The sequence below is a fragment of the Erinaceus europaeus genome, chromosome X (assembly GCF_950295315.1).
Source record: "Erinaceus europaeus chromosome X, mEriEur2.1, whole genome shotgun sequence".
Lineage (NCBI taxonomy): Eukaryota > Metazoa > Chordata > Mammalia > Eulipotyphla > Erinaceidae > Erinaceus > Erinaceus europaeus.
Window position 1 is genome coordinate 57,559,201 of NC_080185.1, and position 24,555 is coordinate 57,583,755.

Genomic DNA, 24,555 nt, shown 5'->3' on the forward strand with positions numbered 1-24,555 from the left:
CCTTCTAGTGTCTCAATAATATTATTTTATTGATTTTTATAATGGAAAGGAGGAAAATATTTTCTTTTTTCTTGAATATCAGAAATAACCAAAGCATTGAAAGATAGATTTGCCTTTATTCTTCCATGAAACTGGAACTCCAGACCCCTAATTATAATTTGCTTTCTCTGCTTTACTTTGACTTTCAGGGACAAAGCATAGGGCAGGGGCATAGTTGCTCTCTAACAGTAGAAAAGTCCACAGTCATCAATAATGTGATTATTATGTAGTGAGGTATGGATTTTTCATCATCCTGTTTCAGTTTGTCTTTCATAACATATTATAGGATAGAAACAATGGAAAACAGGTTGGGGTAAAAATGACTGAGTTTTTTTTTTTCTCCATTGTCACTAATTATTTTTCCTCCTTCTTCATAAGTCTTTCCAGTTTTCATCTAGACAAGCATCTCTGTAGGCATGCAAGTTCCTCATTCAGTTTTCTTCCACAATTAAGCCCTATAAATATTAGAAGAACTCCCTGGCTCCTTGAACATGAATGAAGTGTCTCAGGAGTAGTCTACTATGAACAAAACCAATAGATCTCTAAAGGAATTATGAAAACACCTAGAACACTACCGTGAAAGGAAGATAGTAGCTACTCAATCACTGATAGCTAGATTTGAGTCATATCAAAGAAGCAATTTCTGAAATTGAACTATGCAGCAAAGGGTCAAAAATACAATTTAATGCATGCAGCCAGGTTCAAGCCTGACCCTCACCATACTGAAGCAAGCTTTTGTGATATATCTTTTTTTACCTATCTGGAAAAAAAGTCAGTCTATAGTAGTAAAACCTACATGGTGAGTATACATAAATATATATATTTAATGTACATATACATAATATAAATATATATATATTTCTTAGTCTCAAAGACTTGAGCCTAATTTTTCTCTGTTCACATCCATAGTTTTTTTTCTATTTCTATAATATATTTAACTCAATATATCCAAAGTACTTACCATCTCAACATATAATAAAATAGTCATTTTTGCTGTCAGCACCAAGGCTCCATCACTTGAGTAGACTTTTTTCCCCTAAGGAGACTTTGCACACAGAGAAAGACAGAAACAGGGCTGGTGAAGTAGCTCACTTGGATAATGTAGAAAGTTTCTGTGCTGTGGTCTCTCCCGTTCTCTCCCTTTGCCTCTCTCCCTCTCTGTTTCTTAAAAAAGAAAAAGATAGGGAGTCGGGCGGTAGCACAGCGGGTTCAGTGCACTTGGCACGAAGCACAGGGACCGGTGTAAGGATCCCGGTTCGAGCCCCCGGCTCCCCAACTGCAGGGGAGTCGCTTCACAGGCAGAGAAGCAGGTCTGCAGGTGTCTATCTTTCTCTCCTCCTCTCTGTCTTCCCCTCCTCTCTCCATTTCTCTCTGTCCTATCTAACAACGATGACAACAATAATAACTACAACAACAATAAAAACAACAAGGGCAAAAAAAGGGAAAATAAATAAAATTAAAAAAAGAAAATGAAAAAGATATAGAGACAGAAAGAGAGGGAAAGATACCACACCACTAAAGCTTCCTCTAGTGCCCAGGGGTGGCCTGGTTCAAACCTGGACTGTCCACATGGCAAACATCCATAGTTTTCTTTTTTAATTTTTTTATTACCTTTACTTATTTATTGGATAGAGACAGCCAGAAATTAAGAGGGAAGAGAAGAGAGAAAGAGAGACACCTGCATCCCTGCTTCAACACTCGGCAAAGCCTTTACCCTTGCAGGTGAGGACTGGTGTCTTGAACCTGGGTCCTTGCACATTATAACATGTGCACTCAATCAGGCGCACCACCACCCGGCCCCAACATCCATAGTTTTCTAACCCCCATAGAATGTTAGGAAGTATACATGATACAGCAAGTATATGCATGTTTTAAAGTACATTATTACTTCTACTTTAGATTCCTTGAAGTGGTCATATATAAGAATCACCACTGGCATATCAAGGTGTCACTACTCTTAAAGGTTATCCTTTCCTGAATGTTACTACTTCTCTTTTTTTCTTCAAGTGTTCTTTATTTACATTGTAGTGAGTGGTTGAAAGAGTTTTACACATACTAACCTATGCATCTGATGAGTGCAGCAGAGCATACATCTGTTGTGTGGCTTATGCTGTCAATCTTTATTGGGAATTTTGTATGAGTCATTATGGAACTGCGATGTCCAGAACTAGATTGTGACTATAGAGGACAGGTAAAGTCCTTTGACTGTCTGTGTGTAATTTCAACTTGAGAATCCTATTCTTCCAAGAGAGATATGTGATAATTGATACTCTCAATGCCATAGGTCATAGAAGTTGGATCAATGATGATGATGACATTTTGAGTTAGATATTTGAATTCATACTGAAAGACTATGACATTTTGAGTTAGATATTTGAATTCAGACTGATTGAAATGATTGTGAATTTACCCCTTAGTAATGGAAAATGAATGTGCTCAAGAGTTTCCATAAATATACAGGGTTTTCTTGTGCAATGATGTCAATGAAATAATAGGTTTGGTCAAGAGTTACAGAGTTTTCCTTTGCTATTATGAAAATAAATTTTTTCTGATTTTTTTATTGGGGAATTAATGTTTTACATTCAACAGTAAGTACAATAGTTTGTACATGCATAACATTCCCTAGTTTCCCATATAACAATACAACTCTCACTAGGTCCTCTGAATCCTTCTTGGACCTGTATTCTCCCCACCCACCCACCCCAGAGTCTTTTACTTTAGTACGATACGCCAATTCCATTTCAGGTTCTACTTGTGTTTTCTTTTTTGATCTTGTTTTTCAACTTTGGCCTGATAGTGAGATCATCCCATATTCATCCTTCTGTTTCTGACGAAAATTTGAAACAGATAAGTGTTCTTGAGTAATGTGGCACAGCTCTCTAACTCTAGATAAAAATAAACCCTGTGGACATAAGTTGAGAAATAAGAATAGAAAAAGTAAACACCAAGTAGAACTTGCACTGGGTTTGGTGTAATGCACCACAGTAAAGGACTCTGGATGGGGGCATGCGTGAAGGTGGAGGACATAGGCTGAGCGTGAGAGTGTTTTGCCGAAAACTGAAGAAATTTTACACATGTATCAACAACTATATTTGCCGTAGACAATTAATTCCCCCCAGTAAAAAATAAATAGAAACTGTGGCATACCTGGCTGAGCAAACATGTTATCATGCTCAAGGACCCTGGTTAAAACCCTCAGGAGGGAAGCTTCCTGAGAAGTGAAATAGTGATGCAGGTGTCCCTCTTCCTCTCTGTTTTCCTCTCCCTTTTCGATTCATCTGTCCTATCAAACATAAAAGGAAAGGGGGGCCAGAAAATGGCTGTGAGGAGCAGTGGATTCATCATGTGAGTACTGAGCCCCAGTGATAAACCTGGTGGCAATTAAAAACTATAAATAAATAAATAAATCTTGCACTTCATTTTAAGATTTTTTTTTGGCCTCCAGGTAATGTTATCACTGTGGCTTGGTGTAGCACTATGAATTTATTGCTCCTGGAGGCCATTTTTTCCCATTTTCTTGGATAAGACAGAGAGAACTTGAGAGAGGAGGGTGGCTAGAGAAGAGAGAGAAAAAGAGACACCTGCAGACCTGCTTCACCACTCATGAAGCTTCCCTCTTGCAGATGGGGAGCCAGGGGCTCAAACCCAGATCCTTGTGTGGGTCCTTGTACTTAGTATTATGTGCACTTAACCAGGTGCGCCAGTGCCCGGCCCCTATAATTTTTTAAAATCCTATGGCGGGGTGGGGGGTAGGTGGTGGTACACCCAGTATAGTGTGCATGCTACCATTTTCACAGACCTGGATTCAAGCTCCCTGTCCCTACCTGCCGGGGGGAAGAAGCCTAATGAGAAATGGAGTAGTGTTGCAGGTGCCTCTCTTCACCTCTCTCTTTCCCTCTATCCATCTTTCTTTCTCTCTGCTTCTTACCCTTTATCAAAAATAGGAAGAAAAAGGAAAAATAACTGCCAGAAACAATGGAGCAGTGCAGGTACTGAGCCCCAACTACAACCCTGGTGGTAGAAAAAAAATCCTATGTGTCATTAGAAACAACTTTGTGACTCTCACAAATCTAGCAAAGGAAAGAGAAGGCCTGGAATAAAGAATAGGTTTTGGAGGCTGGGCGGTGGCACAGCAAGTTGAGCACACCCATTATCATGAACAAACACCTAGGTTCAAGCCCCTGCTCTCCATCAGCAGTGTGTGTGTGTGTAGGGGGGGGGGCATTTCACAAGTAGAAAAGCAGGTCAGCAGTTGTCTTTCTTCCTCTTTGCTTCCTGCTTCCCTCTCAATTTCTCTCTGTCTCTATCCACAGTCGATAAAATAATATTTATTTATTTATTTATTTATTTATTTATTTATTTGCCTCCAGGATATTGCTGGGGCTCGGTACCTGCACTATGAAACCACTGCTCCTGGAGGCCATTTTTTCCCATTTTGTTGCCCTTGTTGTTGTTATTGTTATTATTGCCATTGGTGTTGTTGTTGGGTAGGACAGAGAGAAATGGAGAAAGGAGGGGGAGACAGAGGAGGAGAGAAAGATAGACACCTGAAGACCTGCTTCACTGTCTGTGAAGTAGACCCCTCCCTGCAGGTGTAGAGCTGGGGACTCGAACCGGGATCCTTACACAGGTCCTTGTGCTTTGCACCATGTGCACTTAACCCACTGCACTACTGCCGACCCCCTATATATTTTTTAATCAATTTTTCCCTTTTCTTTCTTTTCTTTTCTTTTCTTTTCTTTTTTTTTAAGAGTAGGTTCTGTTAGTATGTAAGCAGGCATAACTTTTTGGGGAACTATAACTTACTTTTTGTTCTTGAGGAAATCATTCCTTTTCTGCTTATTGATTCAACACACATTTTTAAAATATTTTATTATTATTATTTATTTTTCCTTTTGTTGCCCTGTTGTTTTATTGTTGTTGTGGTTATTGTTGTTAATGATGTCGTCGTTGTTGGATAGGACAGAGAGAAATGGAGAGAGGAGGGGAAGACAGATGGGGGAGAGAAAGATAGACACCTGCAGACCTACTTCACCGCTTGTGAAGTGACTCCCCTGCAGGTGGGGAGCCGGGGGCTTGAACCGGGTTCCTCACACTGCTGGTCCTTGCGCTTTGCGCCTTGTGCACTTAACCCACTGCGCTACTGCCTGACTCCCTGATTCAACACATATTTGAGTGCTTACTATATGAATAGCACACTGCCATGGCAGTGATGGAATCAAAGATGAAGAAGCTTAGGGCAGTGAAAATTTTATATGTAAGTATCCCAAATACATGCTAGGTTTCATGAAATGTACAAATTAAGATCTAAAACATCCATAAGTGTGTAGATAAAGGTTCATGGCTATAATTTATTGAGCTATTTGGAGAGCTTTTATTTTTAAAAAATTGTGAACTAAAATGAAAAAGAGAGAGAACCAGAGCATCCCTCTGGTGGAGCTCTTGACTCGTGAGCATGCAAGTCCAGTGCTCTACCTGCTGTGCAACTTCTGGAGAGCCTTTGATTAAACTATATGTCAGAGCTTAATTAGTTCATGTTTTAAAAGGATGTAGAAAAATACCCAGCGGATTTGCATTGTGAGGCTAACATGATAATCACTACACTACGGAAACTGATACCAACTGACATACTACTATACCTACAAGACCATTCAAAGCAACATGCATGAGGAAAAACATAGAACATGGGGTGAAGAGATAACTTATCCTATAGAGAGCATGGCTTATGCTCTCAGGAACCTTGTGCGCCTGAACCGTAGGCTCATGTTCATGAGAACACCGTGAATAGCAGCAGAGGCAGCTCCACAGGTGGTGGAGTAGTTCTGTGGTATCTCTCCTCTATTTTTCTCTCTCTGCCCTGTTTTCTATCCAAAATGAAAAAGGACATAAGAAGTTAGTTCAAAAGTGATAGAATCACACATTCATGAGGCCCTGGCACCTAAAACCAACCAGCAGAACAGTTTTTCAAGTGTATATAAATGATTCAGACACCAGAATTCACATTTTAAAATATGCTATTTGAGAGAGCTTTCCAGATAAAGAAATGAAAAGCATGGTAGACTCTCTCATCAACAAAGAACCATTTAATTTCAAGAAACTGTTAAAAGAAATCTATCAATCTGAATTCCTGGGAAATGCCCAGGACGTGTACCAAATAGAGAAGCATTCATTTAAGACACACTATTTAAAACATCATAAAAAAGTAAGAGCGTGTGTCACTTAATTCATTCCTGTTACTCCCCAAGCTGTTTTATGAAAACTTCTCAAGGCAATTTACTGCTCAAGTAGGTGTAGTCAAGAAGCTGGGGGGTGGGGTGTTGTCTCTTTACCTAGCTCCCGGTTTAGAGTTATGATTCCACCTCTGAGGAATAGGCCATTAACATAAAAGGCTTTCCTTTTAGAGAAGTGGATCACAGTATTTTCTCCCAGCCCTTTCATACTGGCACAAAGATTTTGCTTTGGGGGAAAGGCAGACCTTAGAGATAAAGAACCCTTAACTCTATCTGGAACTATATGGAACAGATGTTAGGAAATTCTATTCCTAACGACAATGTCAAAATTGTATATAATGGAAATTTTGGTGGGGAACAATTGAAAAAGTTGCTCATAGCTCCTCCAGTCAAAATGTCTGACAAATCAGAAGTTTAGTAACATGGAGAATCAAGGGGAAAGACAGTCGAGAAGAATTCTCCTTGAATAGTCCACTCTGGGGATTAGAAAGACTGCATAAGTACAAGACCTCACTCATTTAGTATATGTCAGAGCAGGATGTAAGGTAGACTTGAAAGTGGTCCCCAAACCTCACACATATAAATAAATAAATAAAAAACAAGAACTTCATGAACTTCACAGGTACTGGGAATGTAAGCATATTCTATAATAAATAACTGGCTGAAAATAAGCTACTCTGATACAGGGTCAATTCAGTATGTGATGATGGTTCAGCTGATTAGAACACATGGATTGCAAGCCTGAGGCCCCATCCCCAGAATTAGAGATTCAATCCCCAGTACAAACTTATGTCACAGCTCAGGAGTGTCTCAGTCTCTCATCTCTCTTATGCTTACTCTCTTGTAATAAATACATCTTTTAAAAAGAGATTTTTTAAATAGGATAAATTCAAGGAGATTAATAGATATATGACCATGGAAGTCTTGGAAGCCAAACACGAATATAAAAACTAGAAGGCAGAAGGAGAATTTTCTTCTCCAATATAGCTTTATTCCTACCCACCTCATTCATCATGTACAAAAGAGCCCCAATAAAATTAACTGCTGACTACTCCCAAGAAACAATGGAGATCTGAATGCAGTGGGAGGACATATTGGAAGTACTGAAAGAAAGACAACCATGAATCTTGAATTCAGTAAAACTAGCTTTCAAAAATGAAAGTGTGGGTCGGGGTGGTGGCACACCTGCTTGACCACACATGTTACAATGCATGAGGACCTGGGTTCAAGCCCTCAGTCTGCACCTGTAAGGGGAAAGCTTTGTGAGTGGTGACTCACTGTTGCAGGTGTCTCTCTGTCTGTCTGTCTCCCCCTTTCTATCACCCCCTCCCCTCTCAATTTCTGGCTGTCTCTACCCAATAACTAAATATAATAAAAAATTTAAAGAAAGGAAATGAAGGTGCAATAAATGCATTCCTGGATAAACAGAGTCTTATGGAATGTGCTTCTAGAAAGCTTGTCTTATAAGACAGTCTAAACGTAGTTCTGCAGGTCAAAAGCAAGTAATGCAAGATAGCAATTTGAATTATCTTGAAAAAACTTAAGAGGGAGTTGGGCGGTAGTGCAGCGGGTTAAGCACACGTGGCACAAAGAGCAAGGACTGAGTAAGGATCACAGTTTGAGCCCCAGGCTCCCCACCTGCAGGGGAGTTGCTTCACAAGCGGTGAAGCAGGTCTGCAGGTATCTATCTTTCTCTCCCTCTCTATCTTCCCGTCTCTCCATTTTTCTCTGTCATATCCAACAACAACGACATCAATAACTACAACAACAATCACTACAACAATAAAACAACAAGGGCAACAAAAGGAAATAAATACATATTTAAAAAATTTTTTTAAAGAAGAAAGAAAAAACTTAAGAATACTGGCAGTGGTAACTAACTAATTATATATATTTATTTATTATATATATAATTATATATATATATCTATCAGTATTTTTCCTACTCTATTCTATTCTTAGCTGATTTAAAAATAATTGCATAAGCAGTATGTGTACATTTGTATATGATTCTGTATATGTATACATTTTTATCATTGGGTTGATATGCAGATGTAAAATGTTTAACTATAACACTAAAAAAGTGGTGTATTGGGAGTAGGCGATAGCACAGCGAGTTAAGCACACGTGGCACAAAGCGCAAGGACTGGCATAGGGACCCCAGTTTGAGCCCCCAGCTCCCCACCTGCAGGGGATTCGCTTCACAGGCGGTGAAGCAAGTCTGCAGGTGTCTGTCTCTCGCCCCTCTGTCTTCCCCTCCTTTCTCCATTTCTCTCTGTCCCAACAATGACATCTACTACAACAATAGGAAACAAGGGCAACAAAAAGGGAAAAATAAATATAAAAAATAAAAAAGAGGTATATTAAAATAAGGAAGTGATAACAGATGGTAACACAGATCCACAATGAAAACTAAAATGTACAATGAAAACATAAAGATAATTTAGCAGATTACCTAAATGATGTAAATAATTATTACTTGCACTACTTTCTTTTTCAGCTTTCACAAAAAGAAAGCCATACATTATGTAAAGGAACAAATATAACAGTTTATTGTTAATTTTGTAAATGTTAAACTAGACCTGAAAAAGGGGAAAAAAGAACAAAGAAGAAATCATACAATTTTTAATAATGTTAAATACCATTTAATTATTTTTTAAATTATTTAATATTTTATTAAATATTTTAATTATTTCATTTTTGACATCTTTCATGACACGTGCATACAGTGTCACTAGCTAAATAATCCAATAAATAATGAACATTATGGGGTTGGAGCGAGTTCACTGGGTAGAGTGGATGCCCGGCCATGCATGTAAATAAGTGCTAGCTAAACTCGACCTGATCAAGGAAAAGGAGCCCTGCCCCACTAGGGAAAGAGAGAGGCAGGCTGGGAGTATGGCTCAACCTGCCAACGTCCATGTTCAGAAGGGAAGCAATTACAGAAGCCAGACCTTCCACCTTCTGCACCCCACAATGACCCTGGGTCCACACTTCCAGAGGGATAAAACATAGGAAAGCTATCAAGGGAGGGGATGAGATGCGGAGTTCTGATGGTGGGAATTGTGTGGAGTTGTACCCCTCTTATCCTATGGTTTTGTCAGTGTTTCCTTTTTATAAATAAAAATTAATATATATATATATATTAGAACAAAAATGGCATTGAGGGTAAAGAAATCAGTGAAAACAATATGATTTTTTGTTTGTTTTAATTTCTTTGTGAGTGAATCAGAGTCTCAGTATAAGAAATGCTGACCTGGGGATTAAACTCAGGACCTTAAGCATGCAGTCTGGTACTCTACTGACTAAACCAACTCCCTGGTCACATTTTCTATTTATTTATTTATTTATTTATTTATTTATTTATTTATTTATTTATTTATATGCCTTGAGGGATATTGCTGGGAGCTCAGTGCCTGCACTACGAATCCACTGCTCCTGGAAGCCGTTTTTTCCTTTTGTTGCCCTTTGTTGTTTATCATTGTTGTTTCATTGTTGTTGTTGTTGTTGTTATTATTGTTGCCTTGTTGTTGGATAAGACAGAGAGAAATCGAGAGGAGGGGAGACAGAGAGGGGGATAGAAAGATAGACACCTGCAGACCTGCTTCACCGCTTGTGAACTGATGTCCCTCCCCCCTGCGGGTGGGGAGCAGGGGGCTTGAGCCAGGTTCCTTAGGCCAATCCTTGTGCTTCTTGCCATGTGCTTAACCCACTGTGCTACCACCCACCGCCCCCCCCCCCCATTGCATTTTCTAAAACCAACACTAGTTTTGAAGGATATAAAGAGTGTTATAAGAATCTAAGGTTTAAGATTTCTTACTGATGTTCTGAGATTGCAGAGGAATAGGGGCAGCCTTGAGATACTGTGAAGTCACCAATAGCATGACTGACTCACATTGAAAAAACTGAAAGTTAAGGGGCCAGATGGTGTAGCACCTGGTTAAGCACACATAGTACTAAATGCAATGACCACTGCAAGGATCTGGGTTCAAGCCCCCAGCTCCCCACCTGCGGTGGGTGGGAACACTTCACAAGCAGTGAAGCAGGTCTGCAGGTGTCTCTTTCTCTCTTCCTCTCTATCTCCCCTCTCCTCTGAATTTCTCTGTGTCCTATCCAATAAAAACAAGGAAAAAATTGGATGGCAGGAACAGTGGACTTGTAGTGCTGGCACCGAGCCCCAGCAATATCCCTGGAGGAAAAAAAAAAAAAAAAAAGCAAAGAAGAAAGGAAGAAAGAAAAATAAATGAAAGTTGCTTTTCACCGTGAAATTGTTTAGTTTTCTACAGAGAGCAAGCTCGGTATTAGCATATAAATGAACAGTCCTCCCTGTTGCATGATACAACACTGCCTATGGATTTTACTGGTGCCAGTGGTTTTGTTCCTTCAACAGCCAGAAATGGAAGTTGATTTGAGGTCAGGCTCTCCAGAACAGAGGGTGTGCCTGTTTGCCTGTGACAGAAGGGAGTTCTTTTGTCATAAAAAAGGAAATGACTTAAATTAACCAATTCAGTTTTTTTTTGTTTCTGACTTAGTCTCTGTGTTTTAATTAACTTTTATAAGTGAATAATGGGTAATAGCCACAATACAGTTGGCTGGCAAAAGAATTGTATGGTGTTCTATTGAAATATATTTTTAAATGTGCGTAAGTCTTTGATACGGAAGATTTTTGTGGCACTTTAAAAAATTAACGAGCTGGCTCCATTCTCCAATTCCATTCTTTGTGTACTCCAATAGATTTTTTTATGACCTTGTTTCCACTCCCATGTTAGAGAATTTTACATGTTTTTTTTTTCTTTTCTTCTTCCTTTACTTACATTTTAGAAAGTTCAAGTCATGTTGGTTTCAAATCCTGTTTTTTAGAATTCCTACCAAAGTCAACCTGATCTTATTATATCCAGATGTTGTATCTTCATACCTTTCAGTTTAATCTCTCCCTTCAGACCAACTAGTATCTTTACAAATTGCATGCATACAGAGGCTTAGAGGATGAAGCTAAAGTTGTGTTCTTAACCAGAAACTCTGTAGATAATATCTAGAGTCAGTTTTAGTATGGGAAAATGCTAGAGGAATTTCAGAGGAAAAGAACATACTTTGCCTGTACTGTGCACCTTTAAGTCTAACTTCTTCTTCTACTCGGCAGTAAATACAAATGGCTCCTAGGTGAGGAACCTGTGGAGAAGCGAAGAAAGCTCCAGAATGAAAGAACAACACCACCTCTAGATTATTCCATGCCTGGATCCTACAGGAGGATAGAGGCAGCTGTTGCCTACCCAGAAGGGGAGAACAGCCAAGATATCTCCAGTTCTGAGAGAAGCACACCACCCTACCTCTCCCCAGAATACCCAGAAGCAAGCAAGAATACCGGTCAGAATAGGGAGGTTTCAGATCTGTTCTCAGGGGCCCAAGATCAGAGCCAGGGTTCCCTATATCCCGAAGAAGTAGAAGATCAGATGCCAAGATTAGTAGCTGAAGAGTCTAACAGAGGTAGCACAAACAAAAACAAGGAAGAAATAGACAAGGGACCTTTTGTAGCTGTTGTTGGTGTTGCAAAAGGGGTGCAGGATTCAGGAGCTCCCATTCAGCTGATCCCTTTTAACAGAGAGGAGCTCGCTGAGAGAAGAAAAGCAGTTGAATCATGGAACCCAGTGCCTTATTCTTCTGTAGCCTCTGCTACAACCCCCACCACAGTCATTGGGGAGAAAGGAAGAAGCAGCGAGGAGAGTGGAGGTCGGAATACTCTAAAACTGAGAAACCAAAGGGAACTGGAAGAGCTGAAGAGAACCACAGAAAAACTGGAACGTGCATTGGCTGAAAGGAATTTGTTCCAGCAGAAGGTTAGAATAACACCTTACCACTAGGAATAAAAGATTGCTGTAATTAAGGGAACCAGAGAGTTGGAGGGCTGATGATTTCGTGTTCTAGCCCTTTAAAAAAATAAGTCATGGAAGGGGCCGGGCTGGGCAGTGGCGCACTGGCACACAGGTTGAAGCACAAGGACCAGGTTCAGTTTAAGCCCAGGCCCCTCACCTGCAGGAGGGGAGGGGTCACTTCAAAAGCGGTGAAGCAGGTCTGCAGGTGTCTGTCTTTCTCCCCATCGCACTCCCATCTTCCCCTCTCGATTTCTTTCTATCCTATCCAAAGGGAAAAAAAATGGCCACAGGAACAGTGGGTTCGTAGTGCCAGCGCCAAGCCCCAAAGCTAATCCTGGAGGCAAAAGAAAAGAAAATATAAATAAGTTGTGGAAGAGTAATTCTTTTGGTATGTCATCATAGAATAAAGCCCAAGGGGCTTGCTTCCTTTTCATACATGGGTATTATGAAGGTTCATAGGTAGAAGACTATGTATGAACTTTCACAAGGTAAATATCCTTGGATCGACTCCTTACACTCTCTTTACCTTTCAGTGGTATGTAGAGCCACCAGTTAGGTGGAGTCATGGATTTTCTGTTTCTTGGACTGCAGGCAGAAGAGCTACAACAGGAGAGGGATCACTGGCATTCTGAGTTCAAGAAAGTCCAACATGAATTGGTGACTTACAGTACCCAGGAGACGGAAGGCCTGTATTGGAGCAAGAAACACATGGGCTATCGCCAAGCTGAGTTCCAGATTCTGAAAGCTGAGCTGGAAAGAACCAAAGAGGAAAAGCAAGAACTAAAAGAGAAACTGAAGGAGACCGAGATGCACCTGGAAGTGCTGCAGAAGGCTCAGGTCTCCTACCGGACCCCAGAGGGAGATGACCTAGAAAGGTTAATTACTAGGGTTTAGTTAACAGTTTGTGGGGACTAATGGGAAGCATCCCTTAGGACCCCCAATTATCGGTCCTAGATAAGGGAGGAGACCGTAATTAAGTCATAGGCCACCAAGAATTGAAGAATTACTTCTTCGAGACCTGCAGCCAGTCTCCCTGTGGTTGGTGGCACAGACTTCCTATGCTTTCTTCTTCTTCTCTAGTTAATGGAAACATAATTGTTGAGAAATGTAGGCCCAGTTTTAAGGAGTTTCGTGTTATTCTGTTGTCTAATGACTTCATGTCATCTCTTCTCCTGCCCCCCCTCACTCCATCATACAGGGCTTTGGCCAAGCTTACACGGCTTCGTATCCACGTCAGCTATCTCCTTACTTCTGTCCTCCCTCACTTGGAGCTTCGTGAGATCGGGTTTGACTCAGAACAAGTGGATGGGATCCTGTATACTGTGCTGGAGGCAAATCACATACTGGATTGAGCACCAGACTATAAATTCTGTACACCTTTCCCTTCCCTACTCTTAATGTTCCATCTTCTCCTCTCCTCTTCTTTCTCCTTTCGACTCTTCCTCCATTCCCCACTTCTCGCCATGACTATCTCTCTCTGTATCTCTCCCTCTCTCTTTCGCTGAGTCTCTTACCTTTACGGCTTATATAGATAATGTTTGAGCAAATCCTGGCTCTTAATCAGTTTGCTTCTTAATTCAGTTTTGATGTTGAGAAAGGTGCTAGTTAAATATACTCTCTAGAGTCCAGGAACAGGAAAAAGCAATAGTCACAAAAGCAAGTGACCTGAAAGCTTTATTTTTTTTATAATTTCATTATTTGCCCTATTTCATATCTTTTCAAAATGGTTTGTATTCATTTAGGTTAAATTCATCAGTAAATATCGGGTCCAATGTACCAGGTGTTTGGGAAAAATTTGAGAAGTAGAACTCATGGTTTCAGCCTTCAGGGATCTAACGATCCAGTTAGACATACTCAAGACAGATGCCAGTTTAACTAACATATATACATGAGTGACACAAACCTCATAGAGAAGGACAAGAGAGGAAGCTTAAGGAAGGCATCAACTCAGAAATGGGACCTAAACTAAGGTTTGTTTAAAGAAAGAACATGACCATCCTGTTAACAGTGGTTGTTCTTTAGGTGGTAGGAGTATGGTTGATATTTCTTCCTATCTTCCTATCTTCCTGCCTTTTTCAAATTTTCTGTGTTAAAACTCTTATTCTTCTTCCATTGGAAAAATAAATTGTTTTTAAAAGAATGAGTAGGTTTGAATTTAGATGTCGAATAAGAGGTTGTGAAAATACAAGGTGATTTTATCTTTACAATGTATGTTATGTTTAGCATCACTTCAGAAAAAGAAAGCATCAAAAAGGGCACAAAACAAACTTGATTGTGAGACATGCATTTGGTAGATGTGATGGGTTAAACTGAGGTTAAATCATGACCCGTCTCCTCACCACCCTCCCACCACACTCCAGGGTATTCCTGAAAGGGACCTGGAAGAGAGCTCTGTCTGTTAGAGAACCAACTTGCATGCCTGAGGTCCCAGGTTTGACCCTGGAAACCACCTTTTGCCAGAGCTGAACAGTCCTCTCAGCTCTCTCTCTACCTCCTCTTTCATTCTCTCTTTCACAATAAATAAATATTTTTAAAATACATTATTAAGGAGCCAGTGAAATAGCTCACTTGGATAGTGTGCTGCTTTGCCGTGTGTTTGACCCAGGGTCAAGCCCTACCCTCACCATCTTGGAGGAAGCTTCAGCGATGTGGTGTCTCTTTGTATCTGTCTCTCTCTGTGTGCCTCTGTCTATAAAAAATTATTGGAAAAGAAATCAATCACTTGTATATTAAAATTTACAAAAAGACAAACCTATGGGATTTCAGGTAGTAAGGAATTTAGTTTACAGTAGGAAAATCTAATTGCTGTACCTCAGAAGCCACTCACATTCTCTTCAGCCAGGTGCTGAGTGAGGGGCCAGGTCTCACAGTATCAGAAATTATAAAATGTATATTCAGAGAAACATAAGTATTTTATGTACTCATTGTTTTATTGTATTTTCATAACACATGCAGCCTGAAGAGTTCAAGGTACTCTTCTAAAGACACTGAACAGTGAACTAATAAAAATATACCAACAGTGGGCTAGGAAATAAAAGGGGAAACTATAAAAGGGAAGTAGGCAAAAACAACAACAAAAACAACAACAAAAAACAACAACCGATTTAACTCCAGAAGAATGTCAGCAGTATTCATTTCTGTTTCTCCCATACAATATTATTTCAGAAGAGTCCCCACACTTATTTTACCACCTTTGAAAGGAGGTCTGTCAGAGGCATTCCACTAAGACAGACAGAGGAATGAGGGGAGACCAGGGCCTGACTTCTTCATTTGAATGAAGACTTACTGATAATGCTACCCTCTTACCAAACCTCACCGCAGCTGCAGCCTACTACATGATTCTCCTGTCAGCCATTTGAGCTGTGGCTTATTATTGAGGGGAGAGAGGACATGTTCAGCTGTTCTCAGTGATATTTGGTCTTTAAATGGGGGGGGGGGGTGTCTGCCATGGAGGGAATTCACATAGATATGGACATTATGAATGGGAAGATGACAGAGGAAAACATTCAGAACATTGAGAGGGTAAGGTGTGTGTGTGTGTGTGTGTGTGTGTGTGTGTGTGTGTGTGTGTGTGTGTGTGTGTGTGTGTGGAGTATCAGCAATTTGACTTGTTTTTCTTCTTATTTTATTGGAGGGTGGCGTTTAATGGATTATTGCAGTGTGGTTGTTGACACATGGGTACATGTTCCCATCTCCCCATGATAGGTGTCTACAAAACATTCTCACCACCAGTTTTGGTCCTTTCCCACCATTGTGCACTAGAACTCCAACCCCGCCAAACCCTTCCCTTCCTACTACTTCACCAGAGTCTTTTGATTTGGTGCAACACACCGAACTCAGTCCATGTTTTACTTTGTGCCTTTTCTTTCTGAACTTGCTTAAGTTCCATGAAATCATCCCATATTCATCTTTCTTTTTTCTTTTTAGCTCATCTCATGTAACATGATTCCTTCAAGCTCCATCCAAGTTGAGGTGAAGAAGGGGAATTCACTATTCACAGCTGAGTGGTATTCCATTGAATATATATACCACAAATTTCTTAGACACTTGTTTGTCATTGGCTATCTGGGTTGCTTCTAAGTTTGAGCCATTAAAATTGTGCTGTTGTCAACATAGGTGAACATAGATCTCTTGGACTTTTTATAGAGAAGAGAAAACTCATCTTTACTAGTGTACCATATCAACTTACTCCGTAACCCATAACCCCAACTCCATACTTTCTTCCTTCCTTCCTTTCTTTTTTTAAAAATATTTATTTATTTATTCCTTTTTGCCACCCTATTTTTTATTGTTGTAGTTATTATTGTTATTGATGTCATTGTTGTTGGATAGGACAGAGAGAAATGGAGAGAGGAGGGGAAGACAGAGATAGGGAGAGAAAGACAGACACCTGCAGACCTGCTTCACCACCTGTGAAGCGACTCCCCTGCAGGTGGGGAGCCGGAGGCTCGAACCGGTATCCTTATGCCCGTCCCTGCGCTTTGCGCCACCTGCGCTTAACCGACTGTGCTACTGCCCAACTCGTCCTTCCTTCCTTCCTTCCTTCCTTCCTTCCTTCCTTCCTTCCTTCCTTCCTTCCTTCCTTCCTTCCTTCCTTCCTTCCTTCCTTTTTTACCAGAGCACTGCTCAAATGGCATATGGTTGGTGTAAGAGGTTGAACCCGAGCCTCAGGCTTGAGGGTCCATTTGCATAACCATTATGCTACCTACGCCCACCCCCATACTTTTTTCCAATAATAATTACCCGTGGCAGTCTATTCACTAGAATATGAGAGCTATCTTTTACATATGTACAATGAAACTATGCCAGCCTTAGGTCTCTTTAGCCAAGGTGAGATGCCACTGTGGAGAGATTCAAAAATGTCATCTAGCCTTAAAAGTATTTATGATATAATATATAGACAAAACATTCAGAAGAAAAAGGTGGTCCCCACCTGGAGGGAAAAGGACGCTTCACAAGTGGCGAAGCAGGTCTGCTGGTGTCTTTCTTTCTCACTATCTCCCCTCCCCACTCAAATTCTCTCCTATCCAATAAAATGAGAAAAAATGGCAAAAAGAAAAAAGTGGTGCTTTCTTTCTTTTTTTGCCTCCAGGGTTATTGCTGGGGCTCGGTGCCTGCACTACGAATCCACTGCTCCTGGAAGCTATTTTTCCCATTTTGTTGCCCTTGTTGCTGTGCTTGTTGTAGTTGTTATTGTTGTCATAGCTGTTGTTGTTGGATAGAACAGAGAGAAATGGAGAGAGGAGGGGAAGACAGAGAGGAGAGAAAGATAAGACACCTGCAGACCTGCTTCACCGCTTGCAAAACGACCTCCTGCAGGTGGGGAGCTGGGGGCTCGAACTGGGATCCTTACGCTGGCCCTTGCGCTTTGTGCTACCACCTAGCTCCCAAAAGTGGTGCTTTATTTTGGCTACCCTTGGGCAGGGTAAATAGCATAATGGTTATGCAAAGAGACTCTCATGCCTGAGGCTCTGAAGCCCCAGGTTCAATCCCACGCACCACCATAAACCAGAGCTGAGCAAAGCCGTGGTTAAAAACAAACAGGTACACTCTTTTGGCTACCCTGTTAGGTAAACAATCATAAATTCTCCTTTCAAATGTCTCTCAATTTTGCACTTCAACTGTCCATTTATGCAGTCAACATTTAAGTCCTTATTACCTCATTACCTCATGACTTGACAATTGAATTAGATTATTTTCTTTGCTTTTATTTGGTGGGAGCATTACTATAGTTTTTCAACTCGAAGTTGACATTTTTTTAAGATAGCAGGAAAGGGGGCTGGGTGGTGTACATCTGATTGAGTGCAATACACGATGATGTGGATTCAAGCCCTCAGTCCCCACTTGCAGGGGGAAAGCTTTGCAAGTGGTGAATCAGTGTTGGCAGGTGTCTCTCTCTCCCTCTCTATCTCCCCCTTCTCTCTTGATTTCTGGATGACTCTATCCAATAAATAAAGGCATTTTTTAAAAAATAAGAAGAGCAGGAAAGACACTACAGCACCAAAATTTACTCCAGTAAGGCCAGACTTGAACCAGGGTTGTGCACATGGCAAGACAGAGGCACTATCTAGATGAGCTAATTTTCCAGTTCTTCAATCAATTTGTAACCAGCCTCCCTCGGCTGCTAGTCTCACTCCTTCAATCTATCACCCTACCCTAAATAGCTCAGCATGTTATGCCTCTACTCAAAGACTTGGCAGGGCTCCAAATTAGCCACCACATGCAATGCAAATTCCCATCTGGCTTCAACCATGCTCTGTAGATTCATATTCGGAGTCAAATATCCCAAACACAAAAGTGCATTGTATGTAAACAACCACTTTTCAGTTTATGAACTTGAAAACGTCTTAAGAGCATCTCCATTTTTTGCTATTTCATTACCTTTACCTGAAATATCCTCCCTTCTCATCCGTCCTTTGGTCCAAGTGTCAGGTTTTTTTTTTTCCTAATAATTCCTCTTATTAACTCATCCAAACATGACATTTTCTTCCGAACATTTCAGTTTTGTGACACTAAGAACGTTTTATCACAAATGTCTTTGTCTTACCTTCCTCATTAGAAAGCTCCAGCTCAAATATTCAACTGCCTTCTTGACATTTACACTTACATGTCTCATAGGCGTTTCAGATAAAATGTGTTAAAAGTAAAAAAGACACACACCTTAACTTGATTTTTCCCAGTGCTCTTCATTTTAAGAAAATGACACCCTATAACAGTTGCTGAAGTTAGAGAGCTTAAAAGCCATCCTTAATTTTTTTTTTAGCCTTCCCCCATATCCAGTGTATCAGAAAAACCTAGTAACGCTGTGTCCAAAGTTCTTGACTCCACTACTCTTTGACTAGTTACCATAGTCCAAACTATCATCAGCTCCCATATGTCAGTGCAACTTCTCCATGGTGTCCTTCCTTCCAGTCTACTTCCCACAACAGCCTTGTCTTCCCAATGCAACCAGAGTGATTAAAAATACATGCTAATTACATAATATGACTCTAGCTTAAAGCTTTTAACAACTTCTTTTTTAATTTTTATTTATAAAAAGGAAACACTGACAAAACCATAGGATAAGAGGGGTACAACTCTACACAGTTGTCACCACCAGAACTCCATATCCCATCCCCTCCCCTGATAGCTTTCTTATTCTTTAACCCTCTGGGAGTATGGACCCAGGGTCATTGTGGGGTGCAGAAGGTGGAAGGTCTGGCTTCTATAATTGCTTCCCACTGAACATGGGCATGAACAGGTCGATCCATACTCCCAGCCTGTTTCTCTCTTTCTCTAGTGGGGCAGAGATCTGGGGAAGCAGGGCTCCAGGACACATTGATGGGGTCGTCTGCCCAGGGAAGTCCAGCTGGCATCATGGTAGCATCTGGAACTTGGTGGCTGAAAAGAGTTAACATATAAAGCCAAACACATTGTTGACTAATGAACCTAAAGGCTGGAATATTGCAGATGAAGATTTGCAGTTTCTGTTTTGAAGATAGCTAGTAGGCTTATTTTAGTTATATTCCGAAGGGCCTATGACTATACTAATTTTTCCTGAGCCTGACCTCTGATATGCAGGTGAACCCAAGTTACTGTCTGGCGATATCAAGGCTGGAAAAAGGGCTAGAAAGCTGGATCAGGGAAGAGAGTAGCTCCCAAATATGGGAAAGGTGTATAAATATTGTTGACTGTAGACCCCATCGGTTTGATCTGAGGCCCAACTTCTAATTGCACTTAGTAAAATCTTTACTTCTTGCATTGCCCTACCAGGTCCCTTCCTACTTCTGTTTTGCCTCTTACAATCCCTTACCATGTATCCTTCCACCCCTTTTTCACTGTGGTGTCACCACTGAAACACATGACATACTCATTTACTTTTACCCACCCTTTTCCCTTTCCAATATCTCCAATCTTGGCTGAGCTGCTATGCCTCAATCCTTCCCAAATACTTTTTTCTTTTCTATCTACTCTTTCACAGCTTGCAACTATATATTTCACTGTCACTCTCATTCAACAAATACTGACTGAGTACCTGATATGTGCTCTGTGATCTACAGTGGTATACACAGTCCCTGTCTTCCTCACTCACTGACAGTTTTTTAAAAATATTTTATTAGTGATTTAATAGTGATTAACAAGATTGTAACAGACAACAGGTACAATTCCATACATTTTCTACCACTAAAGTTCCATATCCATATCCCTACCATTGGAAGGTTTCTTACTCATTATCTTTCTGGAAGTCTGGACCAAAACTCTAAATAGGATGCAGAAGGTGGAAGGTCTGTCTTCTGCAATTGCTTCTCTGCTGAACATGAACATTGGCAAGTCGATTCATACTCCCAGGCTGGCTGTCTATCCCTTATGGGATAGGGTTCCTGGGAGGTGAGGTTCCAGGACACATTGGTGAGATCATCTGCTCAGGGAAGTCAGGTTGGCATCATGGTAGCATCTGCAACTTGTTGGCGAAAAGGTGGCAAGATATAAAGCAGAACAATTTTTTTTGATAAACAGGAACCCAAAGGTAATAATAGAGCAGACAAAACTAAGGGTCTTCATGTGGGAAGAAGCTAGAAAGTCTATTTTAGATATATTCCAAAGGGCCCATAGCTTTAGTCATTTTTGCCTGAGCCCAATGGCTAACATGCAGGTGGGTTTAAATTATTGTTTGGGAAGATCGTTCCAGAATTAAGAATAGAACTAGAAAGCTGTATTAGGGCAGAGAGTAGCTCCCAAATATGACAAAAGTATAAAAACCATTAACAATAAAACCCATTGATCTGACCCAGGGCCCATGTCTATTCATATTCAGCACAGGAGCCTGTGTAACCTCTGCATCCCTGTCAGTCTGAGCTCATAACCTTACCCAGGGCCCATGTCTATTCATATTCAGCACAGGAGCCTATATAACCTCTGCATTCCCTGTCAGTCTGAGCTCACATTCCATGGTCAGATCTAGTAACATTCTAAGCTGCACTCATTTCAGGACCAGTCTTCCTCAAGTGGCAGAGTAGGCTGACTTAACTTTCCTTTGGAGAGTGGGTTAGTCCCCACCACTGATGTTCTACATTGAGGGAAAGGTCCTGTAGAGGCCCACAAGAGGGCCTATTATGATGTTCCTGATGGAAGTGAGAGGGATCCACTAAAGGTCTAGGTCCATCATATCTATGTGAGGGGTGGCCAGATAGTGATCAAAAGTGTGTCATTCCCTTGCCCTTATCCAGCTTTTGTAGACCTTTATCTGACAAGGTTAGACTTAGCGTGATCAAGGGAAGAGTAGTAGGGGGTAGAAGAGAAGGGTATCTAGGTCTAAGTAGAAAATATTTAAGTAGTTTATAGTATCTTTTTTTTTTTTTTGGTCTTTCTCCTTGCTTGCTGCACTCATTGAGTCTAAGTCTGCTCACTTAGACTATTGAGCACTTTTATTAAGGTATATATTTCCCCTAACTTATGGATATATGTGCACATGTGCCCTATAGGCCCTTAGACCTCAGTCTATATCTAGCTTCTGAACTTTGTTAGGAAGTGTGCCATATGAAATGGAACTAGGGAGTCCCATGTATTAGGAAAGGTCTCACCAGATTATTGGATTTGCCGGGTTGACATCCCAGGCCTAACATAGTTTGAAGTGAAACATGTCAAGGTGGCACTGGCTGCACTGATTTGGTTGAGATCAGCAGATGCAGAATCCAATGATAGAGGATAAAGAGAAAGATGAAGAAATATAAGCAACATCCCAGAAGTTCCAGGACTGGGTGCAATACGAGTTTTTTTTTTAATTTTTTATTTAAGAAAGGATTAATGAACAAAAACATAAGGTAGGAGGGGTACAACTCCACACAATTCCCACCACCCAATCCCCATAACCCACCCCCTCCCATGGTAGCTTTCCCATTCTCTAGCCCTCTGGGAGCATGGACCGAGGGTCGTTGAGGGTTGCAGAAGGTAGAAGGTCTGGCTTCTGTAATTGCTTCCCCGCTGAACATGGGCGTTGACTGGTCGGTCCATACTCCCAGTCTGTCTCTCTCTTTCCCTAGTAAGGTGTGTCTCTGGGGAAGCTGAGCTCCAGGACACATTGGTGGGGTCTTCAATCCAGGGAAGTCTAGCCAGCATCCTGGTGGCATCTGAAACCTGGTGATTGAAAAGAGAGTTAACATATGAAGCAAACAAGCTCTCACTATTTGCAGATGTTATGATAGTATACATAGAAAGACCTAAAGAATCCAGTAGAAAATTACTGGAAGTTATTAGGCAATATAGCAAGGTATCAGGCTACAAAATCAATGTACAAAAATCAGTGGCATTTCTTTATGCAAACACTAAATCTGAAGAAGAAGACATCCAGAAACCACTCCCATTTACTGTTTCAGCAAAATCAATCAAATACCTAGGAATAAAGTTGACCAAAGAAGTGAAAGACTTGTATACTGAAAACTATGAGTCGCTACTCAAGGAGATAGAAACTGATACCAAGAAATGGAAAGATATCCCATGCTCATGGATTGGAAGAATAAATATCATCAAAATGAATATTCTCCCCAGAGCCATATACAAATTTAATGCAATACCCATCAAAGTTCCACCAAGCTTCTTTAAGAGAATAGAACAAACACTATCATCATTTATCTGGAACCTGAAAACACCTAGAATTGCCAAAACCATCTTAAGGAAAAGAAACAGAAATGGAGGCATCACACTCCCAGACCTTAAACAATATTATAAAGCCATCATCATCAAAACAGCATGGTACTGGAACAAAAATAGGCACACAGACCAGTGGAACAGAATTGAAAGCCCAGAAGTAAATCCCAACACCTATGGGCAATACGAGTTTTATGGAGAATGAGGAAAGTTTCTTTCTGTCTTAGAGTTTAAGAAGGCTATAGATTATTATTATTATAACCAAGTTACTTGGGAATTCAGTTTATTCTGAAAATACCATGGAAAAAATTGAAAATCACATGGTTAGGATTTACTGTACCATACATGACCTCACCGTGATTTATGTCATTTCATGCTCTTTACAAATAACCGTATCTTTGATACTGACAGGATTGGTTGCTTCTGGTCTGAGATTATAGGCAATTTAATATTTCAATAAAAATTATTATTGGGAATTACCTGAAATAGACCTACTAGCTATTTCCAAAACGGAGACGCCAAATCTTCATCTGCAATATTCCAGGCTTTAGGTTCATGATTAGTCAATAATTTGTATGGCTTTATATGTTAACTCTCTTTTCAGCCACCAGGTTCCAGATGTTAACATGATGCCAACTAGACTTACCTGGACAGATGACCCCACCAGTGTATACTGGAGCTCCACTTCCTGAGAGCCCTGCCTCACTAGCTAAAGAGAGACAGGCTGAGAGTATGGAGCAACCTGTCAATGTCCATGTTCAGCGGGGAAGCAATTATAGAAGCACACCTGGTTATGTGCTCACTTTACTGTGCTCAAGGACCCAGGTTTGAACCGCTGGTTCCCATTTGAAACTCCACAAGTGGTGAAGCAGGGCTGCAGGGTCTCTCTCTTTCTATCTAACCCATCCCCTCTCAATTTCATTGTTTCTATCCAATAATAAGTACATTTTAAAAAGTTATCCTTAGAAATGAATTTACAATTTAAGACCAGTGTCAGAATTCAATTATTTTACAAATTTGAAATATTAAGTGCTTAGACTAAAGGGGTATAATATACTCAGAGCTGAAATCTATGCATTTAAAGAACTGGAGACATTCAATACATTCCCCCCCATCATATTAAATAAATAATGATTTATAAGACTATAAGTTAATGGAAGCATGTATTAACACTATTCCTACCACCAAGTTCTGTGTCCCTACCCCCAACCCTCTACAGTGGAGCTGAAAATATACCCTCCCTCTACCCCCAGAGTCTTAATTTGGTGCAATACTCCAAACCTAGTGCAAATTCTTTTTATTTATTTATTTTTTTATTTAAGAAAGGATTAATTAAAAAAAACCATAGGGTAGGAGGGGTACAACTCCACACAATTCCCACCACCCAATCTCCATATCCCACCCCACCCCCCGATAGCTTTCCCATTCTCTATCCCTCTGGGAGCATAGACCCAGGGTCGTTGTGGGTTGCAGAGGGTGGAAGGTCTGGCATCTGTAATTGCTTCCCTGCTGAACATGGACGTTGACTGGTCGGTCCATACTCCCAGTCTGCCTCACTCTTTCCCTAGTAGGGTGTGTTTCTGGGGAAACTGAGCTCCAGGACACATTGGTGGGGTCTTCAATCCAGCATCCTGATGACATCTGGAACCTGGTGACTGAAAAGAGAGTTAACATACGAAGCCAAACAAATTGTTGGGCAATCGTGGACCCAAAGCTTGGAATAGTGGAGAGGAAGTGTTAGGGAGGTACTCACTGCAAACTCTAGTGTACTTCTGCTTTCAGGTATATATTTT

At 40.7% G+C, this 24,555-nt stretch overlaps 1 protein-coding gene across 2 annotated transcripts in view; it reads left to right on the plus strand.

Moving 5' to 3' along the window:
* Positions 1-14,279, plus strand: part of MORC4 (MORC family CW-type zinc finger 4) — a 66,127-nt gene extending 51,848 nt beyond the window's left edge. Inside the window, exons 15-17 of one of the 2 annotated variants that reach the window (XM_007530619.3) lie at positions 11,410-12,103; positions 12,731-12,976; positions 13,338-14,279. In XM_007530619.3, the coding sequence (XP_007530681.1) occupies positions 11,410-12,103; positions 12,731-12,976; positions 13,338-13,418 (1,021 nt within the window). In that variant the 3' untranslated portion in view covers positions 13,419-14,279. Of the gene's footprint in view, positions 1-11,409; positions 12,104-12,730; positions 13,015-13,337 lie in introns of both variants that reach the window. The other variant, XM_007530618.3, reaches the window with a different exon arrangement.
* The last annotated feature ends 10,276 nt before the right edge of the window (positions 14,280-24,555 follow it).